Source organism: Astatotilapia calliptera, chromosome 4 (assembly GCF_964374335.1).
Source record: "Astatotilapia calliptera chromosome 4, fAstCal68.1, whole genome shotgun sequence".
In the NCBI taxonomy this organism is placed as follows: Eukaryota; Metazoa; Chordata; class Actinopteri; order Cichliformes; family Cichlidae; genus Astatotilapia; species Astatotilapia calliptera.
In genome coordinates, this window is record NC_137425.1 from 5,390,888 (window position 1) to 5,405,468 (window position 14,581).

Sequence of the window (14,581 nt, forward strand, 5' to 3'; positions counted from 1 at the left end):
GTCCTCATGATCCATGAAACCCAGCTCATGGTCTTACGTAAATAAACCCATTCCATCTCGGTTTCCAAAACTGATCTCCGTACACTCGTCATCAGAGTTTCAACAGAGGTAGGTGCGTAAGTGAGAGGAGGGGGGATGCAGGTAAAGAAAGGTGGGTGGTAATTGTGTAGACTGGGAATGCAGAGGGAAAAAAAGAGGAGTCATTCAGATGACTCACTTTTCTATTCTAGACAATTTGTAATAGCAACAACCAAAAATATTTTAATTAGCATCAGCATCACTGTTATGACTACAATCCCACAAACCTCTGTATGTGCTTTATGACTTCTGGTGCTGAGACATAATAATCTTTTTCCTAGTGGCTCTTTTTCCCCTGATGCAAATTAGGTAAGCGCTCCTTGTCTCCACAGCAGCGTTCAGTGAGTACAGAGCATGCTACAGGGCATGTCCAGCCAGGTCTTGTGGTCCTTCCATCATCTATGTTCCCATGTTTGTGCTCAGCCCCGCCCACACCTTCGCATTTCTCCATATATGTCCCATGTTGTCTGTACAAGACTTGTACAACAGGAAACAGCATCTTCGAGACAACACGCAGACAGGAAAACAAAAGAAGAATCTCCACTGAAATCTCACCTAATTTTTTTCCATTTTAAAAAAAGGTAGGAATCTATTTATCCACTTTTTATTCAAAAAGACTGCCTGAGCTCTGAAAGGAGACCGAAATCTGAAAAGGCTTGAGGATGAAAGGGTTGGTTGAGGATTAATTTGATAATTACTCAAATAAAATTATAAGAATCATAATAAAATAAATAGTCTTTCATAATGGATATAAGAGGGGAAATTAAAAGGTGCAAATAAATAAACAGCTGTGAGAGTAAAAAAGGTTGAAATAGTTTGAAAGGCCTGCTTTTCTTTTTGTTTTCTGTTTCTAAAGATTTCACGAGTCCCACCTGCGGTCACAATAAAACTCAGAAATCAGTCTTAATGAGGATTAACTCAAATCAGATTTATTTTCAGGGTTTAATCTGCTCTGAAAGTTAGTTACACTTAAACACGGAGTATTTTTGCTCAGTGCAGTCCCCTCCTGTTAATCCTGTACACACCTGATTGGACTTCGAGATCTTTTTTCGTTATTTCACCTAATTTAAGTTGTTGGATGCTAGTTTTAATGATGATCATCAATACGATACATTTTGGGTAACGGAAAAAGGTTTAAAGAATGCGAGAAAAAGTGTCCCTATACTTGCTTTATCTGATGGTAATGATTGTAACACCCCCTTGATTTGAAGTGGATTAAAAAAATTCCTCCAATTTGTGCTCAAATATGTAACTTTAAATGTTACACTTTTCATGAAAACAAGGGTTTTTTGTTCCTCAGTTAATCTGTTCACTACAGGTCTGTCTTACTTCCAGCATTTATGACTCAAACTTTACCTTTTGTATGATGATGACTCATATAATGGCCTTCAAATAATTAGGTAAAGCAGAGATTTTCAGAGTATGAAGAGCTCCGCCCAGATGTGGCAGCTCAGCGTCTCCTGGGTGGAGATTCAGCGCTCCTGGACCTCTCAGGACATGAATTTGTTTTAAAAACATTGCCCCAAAGCCATGTTTTCTGTGAGGGCCTGTCAGAGTATTGTTTACCCACATGATTCCTCACCTACACGACCACAAAGGAAGGACCCACCCAGCAGTAAGGCTAAAGCACCACATGTAATATTCTGAATCAGCGATGGAGACTTAAAGCAACTCCACAGCTAACCAACAGAACGAGTGCTGCAAATCAGAAGTGGTGAATTAAAATTTTTTAAATATATATATTTATCATAGCAGATTAATAAAACAGATACAGCAAAAATATTGGAGAAACATTCAGCAGATGTTAGAAAATGAGCTTTTTAAAGCCAAAGACAGAAGGAGAACATCATTAAATAGACTGTAAAGTAACAATGAAAAGCTTTTAGTGATGCTCCTGTGCCTTTACACCATTTTGCCTTTTATAGAATGGGATCTGCTGTAGTTCAGATGGCATGTGTGGCCCTCGGGGTCGTGGGCCTGATTGGGATTGTTGTATGCTGTGCCGTCCCGCTCTGGAGAGTGTCGGCCTTCACAGGATCCAACATTGTGACAGCAGAGGTAATTAAACATATGTGTGTAGTGTTGTATAAGCAATATTGGATTGTTTCTGTTTATTGAGCTTATTTTACTTGATTTTGAGTAAGTGAATGTTTACAGTTCAATTTTTCACAAATGTTCTACGTGTATGAGATTTAATTATGTAGCACTCAGTTTGCCTCATGTCATGAAATGATGTCTATAAGTGTATATTTCTTCCTCTCTGCGTGTGAGTAGAGAAGTCAGGAGGGCCTGTGGACTACCTGTGTGGTGCAGAGTACTGGCCAGCAGCAGTGCAAGAACTTCGAATCCCTGCTAGATTTGGGTGCAGACCGGCAGGCTGCCAGAGCCCTGACCATCATCAGCGGCATGCTCTGCTGCCTCAGCTTGCTCGTTCTTTTCTGCGGGTCCGACTTTACCACCTGTGTGGAAAACGAAGACGTCAAGCCCAAGATCAGCCTGGTGGCCGGGGTGGGCATGCTGCTGGCTGGCATCCTGGTAATCATCCCTGTCAGCTGGTTTGCACACAATACCGTGAGGGACTTCTACACCCCCCTGTTGAGTTCTTCCCCAAGGATGGAGATGGGAGCATGCATCTTTGTAGGCTGGGCTGCAGGTGTGCTGCTCATCATAGCTGGAGGTCTGCTCTGTTGCTTCAGCAGGCCCAAGCAAGGCAACACAGGAGGAAAAGCCAAGTATTACAGCAACAGCGCCTCAGCCCCAAACAAAAACTACGTGTAGTGGTGTTTTAAAAGGAACTGGTGTTTGAGAGAAAGGAGGGAATGGTGATCTAGTCGGACTGGAAGTGATAAAGTAGACAACACCGGTTGAATGTTTTTGGGGGAAAAACCCCAAAAAATGTAAATATTAAATTCTCACTGCAGTTTGTACTTTCACATTCATAGAGCTGCTGGTGATGTAAAGCTATGAAAGTAACGGCTGTAAAGTCCACATTAAATTTGCAAGATTTTTGTAAAGTTTAAAGTTTTGGTTTCAATTATAGCATAAAATATATTTAATTTGTTGAGCAATTAAATAATCAAAGGCCTTTTAGATGGTTCATATTTTACAGTTTGAATGTTAATCAATGCTCTGCTTGTCTTTTTTTCCTTGATATTTTTATTATCTCTTCTTTAAAAGTCTAACCAAATGCACCTCAGTGAACCTCAGGAAACATCTGGTGCGCGTGTTTCTCTCTTGATATGTTCTCAAAAGTCCGCAGTATATTTTATAATCATGAGATGTTTGTTTGTACTCATTTTATTTTGTTTCACATTTGGTACGGTAATGAGTATAAATGATTAAAATGGGGTCAAAATAAAGTGCGTGTATGCATTTCATGTGTGTTTCCTTCAAAAGAAAGAAAAAAAGGGGTCAAAATGTACTTTGAAAATACAGACAATTTTATTTCAAACTAAAAGCATATATTATGGTTCTTGTTTTCTCAAATTGATCACACAAACCAAATAGACAAATTCAAGCTTTACGCTAAAAAATAGTTTCATGACATCTACCATCTTAATCTCTCCCTTTGTCTCACTGTAATCAAAAGTTAACAAAAGTTTTCTCGCTGTAGTTTTTGCTCCACTCTTCTCGCGTGATTTCTGCTCTTTGTCGCTTTCTTGCCGCTTAATGCTTGCTCTCCAGCTCTTTCACACGCGTGGTCAGCTCCTCTAGCGCTTCTTTCAAGTCCTTCACCTCCTTCCTCAAAGACTGAACCTCCTGAGGGACAGAGACACACTTGTGATTGGGTGGAGTCCAATGATGTCATGGAGTTGCTCATGTTTAGCTGATGGTCTAATTAGCCATCAAGGTTTGGTTGAAGCCAATAATGTAATCATTGACAGATTTCTCCAAAAAAGTCAAAAATAAATTTGCAACTGAGACACCAAAAGCAAAGTTTAAAGACTCATAAATCAGTTATGAAATAAATTAAGGAAAGTCTAACTCCTAAAACTCATTCACTTATTATCTGCAGCTAAAACAGAAGCAAAACATTGTGGATCTAAAAGACTCACCCCGCTGCTGTCATGCTGATTCCCTGCAGAAGCAGTGGTGGTCTTCAGGAGACTCTTGTGAACTTTGAACTCCTTAGCTTTAGTCGTAGCTACAAACCCGTCCTTCAGGGATATCAGATTAGGCGGGGCCTCTTTTCCCTCAAACCACTCATCAGCTTCGGCCGAGGGCTCGGGCCCGACGGTGTCTGGGTACAGATCTTCCTGGAACAGGTCCGACTGCACAGGCAGAGACAAAAAAAGAGAGTCAGAGTTCAAATTCCGCACAGATTTTCTTGAACCATGAACCTAAAACCTAGGATTTGCTAAAACCTTACCTTGCGTGGCACGGTCATGACTATAGGCTCACACTTCCTCTCGTGCAGCTTGTAGAATCTGAAATTAAAATAGTTTGTTCGTATTTTAGGTTGTTGTGTCAGATTAGGCTGAAATAATACGCTTCAATTTGGAGGAAGAAGAAAGATTTTGCCCTCAAAATGTTAAAGAGCTGAACAGTAAGCTGGGAGCTCATCTAACAGTGCTTTTAGTATCAAGTTGATGTTGTGGGTGCCATCCCATTCTGCATTAAGAGAATGAGAAAGCAGAAAAGATGGATGCAGACGCTGTGAAGTCACCATTTGCTTTGGAAAGTGTTATGAGTGCTTAAGCTTTCGCCATCTTGGTGTTTTGAAAGCAGATGTGAGGCATGGATTCACTGTGAAACCACATGGTCACTGAATAATGATCCAGCACAGCCTGGATAATCCTGTGAGGCCTATAATGATCTCATAATCTTCATGTTTTCTTCACTATGACCCCAAACTAGTGGCTGAGCCCATAAAGTCTTCACAAAGGTGTTAAAGAGGTCACCTTGCTGCTTGCATAGCTAAAACCACTGAGATATGCCATTACCTGGCGATTTCACATTTGTTGACCTCCAGGCCCCTCTTGGGCATGTACCCCATCCCCTTCTGGCTCTCCTTGCTGCTGTACATGGACAGGTAGTGGACATAAGGAGCTTCATCTGTCACCTCGAAGTAACGGATGCTGCTGTCTCCCTGTGAAAATGACAGGATCAACAAGAGGGCTGACTGAGTCTGTGTGGGTGGTAGTGATGCAGAAAGGCTGTTGTTTCATAATCTAAATCTAACCTTGCCACAGAGGTAGACGACGCCAGTGTCTGGGTCAAAGAATGGCAGGAGGACGCCACTGCTGGTGTCCAGCTCCTGCAGGGTCAGTGCCTCTCCAAAGTTTTTCTGTTAAAGGATAGAGAAATATTTAGCAATTAATCACATGTACTCTAGCATCACATGTACCCAGCAGACTGCAGGTAAGCTGAGGATTTAATTGAGGCTAATATTTCAGCACAGACACTTAATACTGTAATCTGGCTGTTGTGAAACAGTGGTGTTGTAAATGCGAAGAGATGCTCCCTAAAGGCAAACACCTAAAGTTTGGAATCCACCATTAAGGTTCAGCTGTAAAGATTTTCGCACTATAAAAGGGTTTTTACTTATTGTGTAACAGGTCAAAATGATTCACGAGTACAATTCAGCACAGCAGGCTGCTCTTACAATCATGTGCTGAAGGAGGAAAGCTGACGCTGGAGGCGTTTTGTGCTCTGCAACTCAGCTTTTTAAGTAAAAGAAAAGTCTCAATATTAAAGTTGGGGCACATGTCATCTTACAAAATCTGTTTGAGGATAAGCCCAGAGTCTTATCTGAGAGAAAGGTTACAACTCTTTTATGAGACTGTTTTGTCTTTATTTCAGGTGGGAAAGTGTGACTAAACTGGACCCCACTCTGAATTTAGGAATACAAGTCCCAAAGACTACATTTGCTACATTTTATTTTTTTAAATTTTCAAACATTAACGAATACACATTTTATGTCCCAGAGATCTCAAACCACATGCTCAGAGGAATTTAAGACATGACTAAGGATTATGAATCATAAAGTTCAGTAAGCAAGATGCTTTGTCTGAGACTGACTCTGTCAGTTGTTGACACTCACCGGATCCCACAGCGCCACCTGCCTCTCACTCATGCGACTGAAGCCGGTACTGAGGATCTTCCCGTCGGACACAAACACCGCCCTGACAGGCCTGGAGCCCTCGTGAGGCTTCTCCTTCTCCTGCAGACGAGAGGTGGCGCAGAGTAGCAAAGTGGAAGAAAATTGCAAATTATATGGAGAAAGAAAAACTTTTCAAAATAAAAGTGCAATATTAAATAATTTTTTTATTTCTCTTTTTCCATCATCATTATCAACAAATCAACTGAAAAACTCTATATTTGGTAGTTTCCTGGTTTAGTCATACAGCAAAAGGCCAAAACCAAAAAATAAATGTTTTTTTTATGAGCATTTAAGAGAATTCCCTGTAGATTCATCAGTAATGATAAAAATAACTGGTGTAGCTCTGCTGAGTGTGGCCAGTGTTACTCAAGATCTTTGTGCAGAAACGTGACTTTTAAAGACTTCCTCTGTGACACTGAAGTGATGGTGGTGACAGAGCGAGATAGCGAAGGCCGATCAGAGGAAACCTACATAGAGGACGGTGCCCTTGCGCGGGTCCAGCACCCTCAGGGTCTTGTCCTTGCAGGAGGTGAGAATCCAGGAGCCGTCCCTGTTCCAGCAGGCGCTGTAGATGAGGTCAGTGTGCACGGTGTCGATCCTCACCACCGCGTCGCCACGAGCCACGTTCCACAGGATCACCACGTTATCACAGCCTTCATGGACACAATGGTGACATCAAAAACAAAAAAAAAAAGCTTAGAGTCTCATTAAAGGCTCATGAATTAAATTTAAGTGATTGATACAGAGTTTCTCGTTTCTTTTTTAAAAAACAGGCATCATGTGCAATTCAGCCTGATTTAGATTTTCACTTTTAAACAGTCAAGAGCTTCAAAGTTTCACGTTTGCAGTGAAGAGGAACATGCAGAAAACAGAAGTTCACAAATGAAGTGGACGCGCTGTTTTACACCAAATAAAGCCTCTGGATTACACTATGATACCAGAGCACCATATAAAGATCTGAGACACGTCTAAATCTCGCGTGGCCAAACATTTGCATGTGCATTTGTGAAATTTTTGATTGCAAAAAATGTTTCTGATTATCTACCTCTCATATAATTTTTTATAGTTTTTCTTTAAAGGAACTGACTCATTGTTGCAGCAGTGACACACATTGATTCAACTTTCTTTTCTTTCAAACAGACACGTGGAAGAAACAAAGGATGGAAAATACTGTGAATGTGTAATTCACTGTACTGTTTCATCTATAGTTGGTTGTTAAGGTGTTCTTTAAATGTTAATATCTGTTAGTGAAAGAGGAGAACTTGCTTTTGTAAGAGCTAACAGGCAAAAAATTGTCTAAATAAATGTAAGTTTCTATTGTTAACTCTTTTTGCATAGAAATAGTTATATATTTTCAAATATCTAACACTGATAAGGGGAACAGTACCTAAGGGGAACCTAATTAGCCAGCTATGTAATAGATACACCAGCTTGGTTACCAGAAGGTAAAAAAGCTGGAGTAACAATAAATAAGTGATTTGAACTATATTAGCAACAGTGGAAACACTGGAGCAAAATTAATTGACTTTTCTGTTCTGATTAGATGCCCACTATGACCACAAATCATTTCCTCTGAAGCAATGTTATAGTTTGAATGTTTAATGTTTTTAATGCTTACTTAACTAAAATAATAATTAAAAATGTAAAAAATAAAACTAAATGAAACTATTTTGAGAACTTTGAAAAGTTACTAAAATAAGGCTTAAAAAACTAGCAAATATTCTTTTATTACCTTTTAGTTTGGTAAAAATAAATAAATAATAATAATCATATATATTGAGACTTTGGATGTCTTTAGATGGTGAGTCAACTGCATTAAAAGTTTTGTGTTTTCACTGTAAAACCTAAATCTTTTCCTAAATCTTGCCTTTGACATATGTCGCCCATACAATAATAACTTAAAAGACTCAAACTATCACAAAAACTGATGAAAGGTAAACTAAAACTAGACATTTTTAAACAACAAAACTTGAACTGAAACATTAAAAATCTGCTCTGGAAATTTACTGAAACTAAACTGAATTAAAAACAAAAAGTCAAAATGAAATCAAATAGAAACTAATTAGAAAATGCAAAAACTATAGTTGGACCTATAATACATGCTTACTTAGCAAATTTATTAGACCACCACCCAATTTTAAAGTGAAATATGCTGGAAATGTTATTGCAGCTTAAATTACAGATTGTGAAAATATTTCAAGAATATTCTGAATGATGTGCGCCCACTCGGTGAAGATGTGCACTGTGCACCTCTTGTGCTGCACCCTGCTGGGCAAAAATAAGACCTTAAGTTTGTAATGATGGCATGAGATCACTTCTAAAGACACCTGAATGATTCAGCAGGAGTCGAAACTTTTAAAGAAATTCCCAAGTCTAAACTTATTTTCAGACTTAACACCTGTTAAAATTAAGTCACTGGGTTCTTTTTAAGGATAAGATTCAGAACCACACGCTGCCAATCCCAGCTGTATCTAGGACAAGGATCTATATTCTCCTTCTTCCTGTGCTTTTTCCTTATTTTTTGTGATTAGTTTTTAATCTGGAACGCTGAGTCTGTAATTAAGATGAAAGATTAATAAAGTGTGACTTCAGCGTCTGACAGACTGAAGGTTCAGAGAGTTCGTGTAAAACCGTGAGCGGAAATGTCATGGTGCTGCTGATCAGAGTTCAGAGCGCAGAGCGAAGGAGGGTGGAGGCTTGAGAACTTCCTGTTAAGCAGAGGTGTGAGTCTCATTCAGCAAAACATCTGCGATATGTTACGATCATCCCTGTCTGCTTCCTCATTACACATGATACGCTTCTGTGTTTTTAGAATCAGCGAATAATACCTGCACTCATTAGCACATTATGGGCAGTGGGGTGCCAGCTCAGGATGCCAACACGTTTGGAGTGACCTTCCAGCTTGACAACGGGATCTGTGAGCGGTGAGGTGAGCCCGCCTTCCGGGATCTCCCAAATCTATTCACAGACAAAGACTTTTAAACATCTAGTTTTTGAAATCACAAATAGCATTAGGAATATTTCATGTCAGACTTTATTGCCTTACCATGACACTGCAATCCTCAGAGCCACTGGCAATGATGTTGTCATTATGAGGACAGAACTCGATGTCCAGGACCGGACCCGTGTGGCCACATACAGTGGGGTAGGACATGTCGATACGTCCTGTCTGCAGAGGCAAGCATCAGGATAGGAGGACATTGACTATGACTCATGCATGCAGTGCAGAAAACACTGCAGCTACAAAACGTAAAGAACAAAAAGCTAATGCAAGAAAAAAAAAGACAAAACTAGATGAGAAGTTTATCAGCTGACACCAATTAAACTGCTTTGCCTTCAATTAGTGCTCATTTCTAGTAAGTGGGTTAAAAATGAGATCAGGGCCAAGAAGAGGAAACCCAGTCATGAAGCGGTCTGAGAAAAATAACAATTACACATCATTTTTATTTTTATATCTTGCATTATAAGTCAGTCACATTTAGCTCCATGTAGTTGCATTCATTCTGGTAAAACCTTAAAAAAAAACACTGGGCCCTGAAGCAGGATGACACAACCATGCCAGCATCACGCTCAAAACAGGATGAGTTTTTTTCCACTACAGCGCAGCTCTGCAATTTTATGCCCACTGGTCCCTGCACTTATTTTTGTCCTTTGAGAATCCCATGCTAGATGCGAGATAAGACCATGAATAATGTGATTTCTGCAGGCTTCACCAAGGTAAATATAAGATTGTTTAATACCACAAAGTGGGACAATATAATTGTCAGGTAAAATAAGGCCAGGACATTAGATTCTTGTCACTTTCTCTGTCATTTCTAATGATAGAATTAGTTACATGAGATGGTAATTACTTAGTCTAGAGGCAGTGATCTCTCTACAGTTAACTGCAGCAGCAAGAAGCAGTGACATTATTCGGTGATTTTGTCTGACAAACCAAGCAAAACTCCACGAAAAAAGATTACACATCTTTCTGAAGTACAGTCTTCAGACCACAATCACATAAAAAACACCTAACCTCACTGTAAGCATTTTCAGTGCCTGCACAGAACGAACTTCCCAAGCCCGAGGGAACACTTCACTGAGTTCACAGCCTCTGACAAATTCAGCTGGCCATTAACTCGGCCACAAGGTTTGCAATTTTGCACTTTTTCGGGCACATAAAATGCAATAAATGAGCTGCAAGGCCTAACCTAACGCCCTCTATAAGTGACTGCACAATAACTGGGTTGAGGCCACATCCTGTCCTCCTACACTGAGCTGACAACAAACTCCTAATATGGTGAAAACTTCTCAACAGCAGAGCAAGTGACGTGTAGACAGACTCAAAGACAGCATCAAACTTCCTTATTTAGCTGAATGTGTGATGGTGACTGGCAGCATTCAAATTTTAAAGTGCAAGAATGCTGCTAAAACAACATTTAATCCCTAACCTGCATCTGTAATAGTTAACACACCTAAACATAGTATTAAGAGAAGTATATAAAACAGTATAGAGCCGAACGGTGGGTTTATTTGTGTTCTTTTGTTTCCTGGTGATTCCTGTGACCCACCTTGCTCAGCGGAAGCACCATGAAGGCTCCCCCACCGCTGGCGTCTACAATCATGGCCACAAACTTGGGGTTAACGGAGCAGAAATTGCTGTCCCAGGTCATCTGGGAGATTCGGATGTCATCGTAGCATTGGTCGGCTTTCACAGCCTGGCCAAAGACGTGACGGAACTTGCTGGACCTCACAACCTTTCTGGACATGGTGAACTGAGAAAGAATGAAAAACAAAAAGGGTGGAAAGAGGAGAAAATTAATGTGCAAGAAGTGCAAGAAGTCTGTAGCAGAGTTGAGAGAGATTTATTTTATGGGTCATCATAAATCATATTGTTTGTTGGTGCTCTTTGAGTTCATGCGGAAATAATCTGACAGACACAAAGCTGATGAAACCGTTGAAAGACTCAACAGAGGAAAGCTAAAAAAGGAAGAAGCAAAAGCTTTCACAACTGCTTCCTCTGTGACTGGTACTCTGGCACTCTATCTCCTTCTCTTTTTAACACATACATATTAAAAAGCAAGAAAATGTACAAAAAAACAGCAGAAAGGAAACAAAAAAGTAGGCCTTTTATCATCTAAAGCACATGCAGTGTCCTTAAAAAAGGTACAGAAGCTGCCCGAGCGGCAGTTACACCACATCCTACAAAGAGAGTAACAAAACCACAAACCTTTCTTTTCCTCAGTTCATACAGTCATGCTGTTACTTAATTCCCCGCATGTAGGCATGCTTTAAATGACATATTTGACGAAGTAAGCTGAAACATATCCGGTAAATGTAAGTGTCTGCGTGCGCAATGAGATCAGAACTTCAATCAAAAGCAGCTGCAAAATATACGAACTTTGCATCACGCAGGAACAGATGAAAAGCACTAAATAAGTCTTTCTTTACCTCCATTTGTAGAGTTTACTTCCTGAAATCTGCAGCCGCGCCTAAGCTCAGATTCGGTAGCGTATGACAATTTTGCTGCATGTGCATCACAAGACCTCTCGGGCTTCTCTGCAGCTAATTTAATAATCCTTTACAGAGTGAGCCATAATTTTATCAGGACTCTAAATGCATGTCAGTAATCTGTCTCGACCACTATCTCTCTGTGTTGTGATGGAAAACATTGACCAGTACAAAGTAGGAAACAATTCACTGCCTTGAAATAGGAGAAACTCAGGCCATGTGGAAGATGAGAAACAAAAATGTGTCACTGAAATTAGTGACATACGGTTAGCTTCAGCTATTTCCTTCTTTAACCAATGCACCGATTACAGGTAAGATGATATCTTCAAGAGGTTGAGATTGCAGAGAGATGATGCGGGCCTACCTGGGAGTCGTGTGGGGGTGATTCAGCTCAAGGAGTTTTGGCAGTGCACCAAACGCCCTGCCACCAGAATGAGAACACAAGAGGAGACTGTAGGTTAAAGTACATGACAAATGACAGGGAGGAAGTGAGAGTTTCAAACGAAGGTGGAAGTAGGAGGTGTCGGCTGTGACATGTGCCGTCTGCAACAAGCTGCAGAAACCAAAGTGAAACACAGGGCACCATATAAGATCTTTTCTAGGATTGAATCATGATAAAAGCGTCTAGCGGTGCAATGCAGAGTTCAATCCACACTTACCAACAACGGCAAACAGATGCAGGCCATTGCTGCTTAGAAGTCACCTGGTTATCAAAACCACTTCACGTCCAACAACACAGATAAATGCAGTATGTCTGAAGAGCTCACAGAGTTTAAGTTAGCGTGAAAAAGACTCAATATTTTCTTGAGTGACGGATGTCAGTGCATGTCTGTTCTTTTTGACTCATGATTTCTGCAGATATTAGAGTTAAATACTCTATAAGAGGCTTCTCATCTCCTGCTATTCTTTCATTAGATTTATATAAGGCATCAGACAAATCTTAAGACAGACAAAGTATGTATGAGGGAAAGAGCAAAGATGAAAAAAAAACCCAGTTTTTTAAGGCCTAATTTTCAGTTTTTAAGCAGTTTCCCAATTGGGGACACCTGCAGTTTGTACATGCTGATGATTTCAAATGAAATGAAAGTTATTTAGATGATGTTTCAAATAACCTGTCAGAGTCTGAAGACTTCCATGTGTTTCAGCTTCAGAGACTGGCTTCTTAAAGGACCCTGAATTTCAGGTAACCCCTAATCGAACCCACTTCATTTACATATCACATTTACAGCAACCTGTTCTCACACCAAACCTAATTAGACTTAAACTGGCAATCAGCTGTTTTTGCACATGATGTCACTTTATTAGTCATGATTACTCAGCCTGTGGAAAGGCTTACACTTACATTATGGGAAATCAGGGATGCTGTAATTTAATAGTTCAACCATTGCAAGAGGTTAGAAAAAAAGAAGGCAGGAGTGCTTGGAGGCTAGGTGTACTTGAAACTGAGGGGTGGCAAAGAAAAAGGCTTGGTGAGTTGTATCTGAGGCTGGACACTCAGCAAGGAGAAAATGACTTGTATTGATTGGCTAGGCAGAGAGATCGAGCTGGAAAAGATGTGCAGGGTGATTAAGGAAAGAGATGAAAATGTACTTATGAGTGAAGAGAGAGTCGAGAAGGTGGAAGGAGTATTTTGAGGAGCTGAGTGAGGAAAATGGGAGAGAGGAGGAAAGATGGAGGACAGTTAGTGAATCGGGAAGTGCAGGAGATTAGAAAAGAGGAAGTCAGGGCAGCCATGAAGAAGCTGAAGAGTGGAAAGGTGGTTGGTAAAGATGATATACCTGTGGAGATGTCTGGGTGAGAGGGAAGTAGATTGGCAGATCGTTTACCAAAGCCTTGGAGAGTGAGAGGATGTCTGAGGAAGGGAGGGAAAGTGTACTGGTCCTAAAGGGCACTATAGTGAGTTCTTTTGCTTTGAAGAGAGTTGATGGAGAAGCATGGAGAAGGTCAAAAGGAGTGTCAGTGCATCTTTGTGGCATATGTTAAGGTGTTAAGAGAAGAACTGTGTTGCTGAATGAGGAAGTCACGAATGACAGCGAAGTATGTGTGGTGCAGGACAGAATTCAAAGTTTGAGTAGGACTGCTCTGAACCCCTTCTTCTTTGGAGTGGTGATGGACAGGCTACCAGATGAGGTATCCATGATTTATGATGTTTTTAGAGCACATTCTGATCTGTAGCAAAAGTAGGGAGAGGTCACAAAGGGAGCCTGGAGAGGTGGAGGTATGCTCTGGAGTGAAGAGCAATGAAAGTCAGTAGAGGCGAAGTAGAATATCTGTGTAGATGAAAACGAGACAGGTGCAAAAGGGGAAGATGCATAGGCAAGGCTGAGATGGTTCAGACATGCGCAGAGGAGGTTAGTGGATGGTGAACATGGATCTGCCAAACTGGAGTAAAAGAGGAAGACCACAGAGAAGATTCATAGATCTTGTGAAGGAGGACGCACAGAGGGTTGGCGTGACAGAGGTGATTGTTAGAGACAAGGTGAGATGGAGGCACATGATCCCGTGTGGTGACTGCTAAAAGGGGCAGCCAAAGGAGAATCATCTGAATGCATGGGCCTCTAGGTGTGCTCTTTTAAACCTCTTTTAAATCCTTCAACTATAAGGAAGTGCAAAACTCAAACAGCAGGGAGAACCTTTCAGCTCCTAAAATTCTAAACTTTTAGTCTATAAGTTTTATTATAAAAGCAAACTCAGTCTAATCCTTGAGTAGCAGAGCTAAAGCGCTTCCTGTTTTTTGTCGTTTTGACACAAAAAACCTCATGCACACATGTTTTTACACTTGTCCTCACAAGCGTAAAAACATGTGTGCAAATGTCACTGAAATATAATTTGGTTTAATGCAGCAGAACTAGGACAACTGTTATTTCCTTACCAGGGCATGCCTACGTCACATTGGACTATAGTACTTTT

The 14,581-nt window shown here is 40.5% G+C and overlaps 2 protein-coding genes across 2 annotated transcripts; one reads left to right on the forward strand and one right to left on the reverse strand.

Annotated features, from left to right (window-relative positions):
• Positions 1–514: 514 nt before the first annotated feature.
• On the forward strand, positions 515–3,837 carry cldni (claudin i). The gene is made up of 3 exons (XM_026164167.2): positions 515–659; positions 2,004–2,136; positions 2,353–3,837. Exons 1-3 carry the CDS (start codon positions 532–534, stop codon positions 2,854–2,856), a joined length of 765 nt encoding a protein of 254 aa, XP_026019952.2. The 5' UTR covers positions 515–531; the 3' UTR covers positions 2,857–3,837.
• coro1a (coronin, actin binding protein, 1A) lies at positions 3,498–12,216 on the reverse strand. The gene is made up of 11 exons (XM_026164166.2): positions 12,036–12,216; positions 10,732–10,935; positions 9,228–9,350; positions 9,010–9,139; positions 6,653–6,834; positions 6,122–6,241; positions 5,261–5,365; positions 5,022–5,167; positions 4,448–4,505; positions 4,134–4,349; positions 3,498–3,837 (listed from the first exon to the last, which is right to left on the reverse strand). Exons 2-11 carry the CDS (start codon positions 10,927–10,929, stop codon positions 3,745–3,747), a joined length of 1,371 nt encoding a protein of 456 aa, XP_026019951.1. The 5' UTR covers positions 10,930–10,935; positions 12,036–12,216; the 3' UTR covers positions 3,498–3,744.
• Between the last annotated feature and the right edge of the window lie 2,365 nt (positions 12,217–14,581).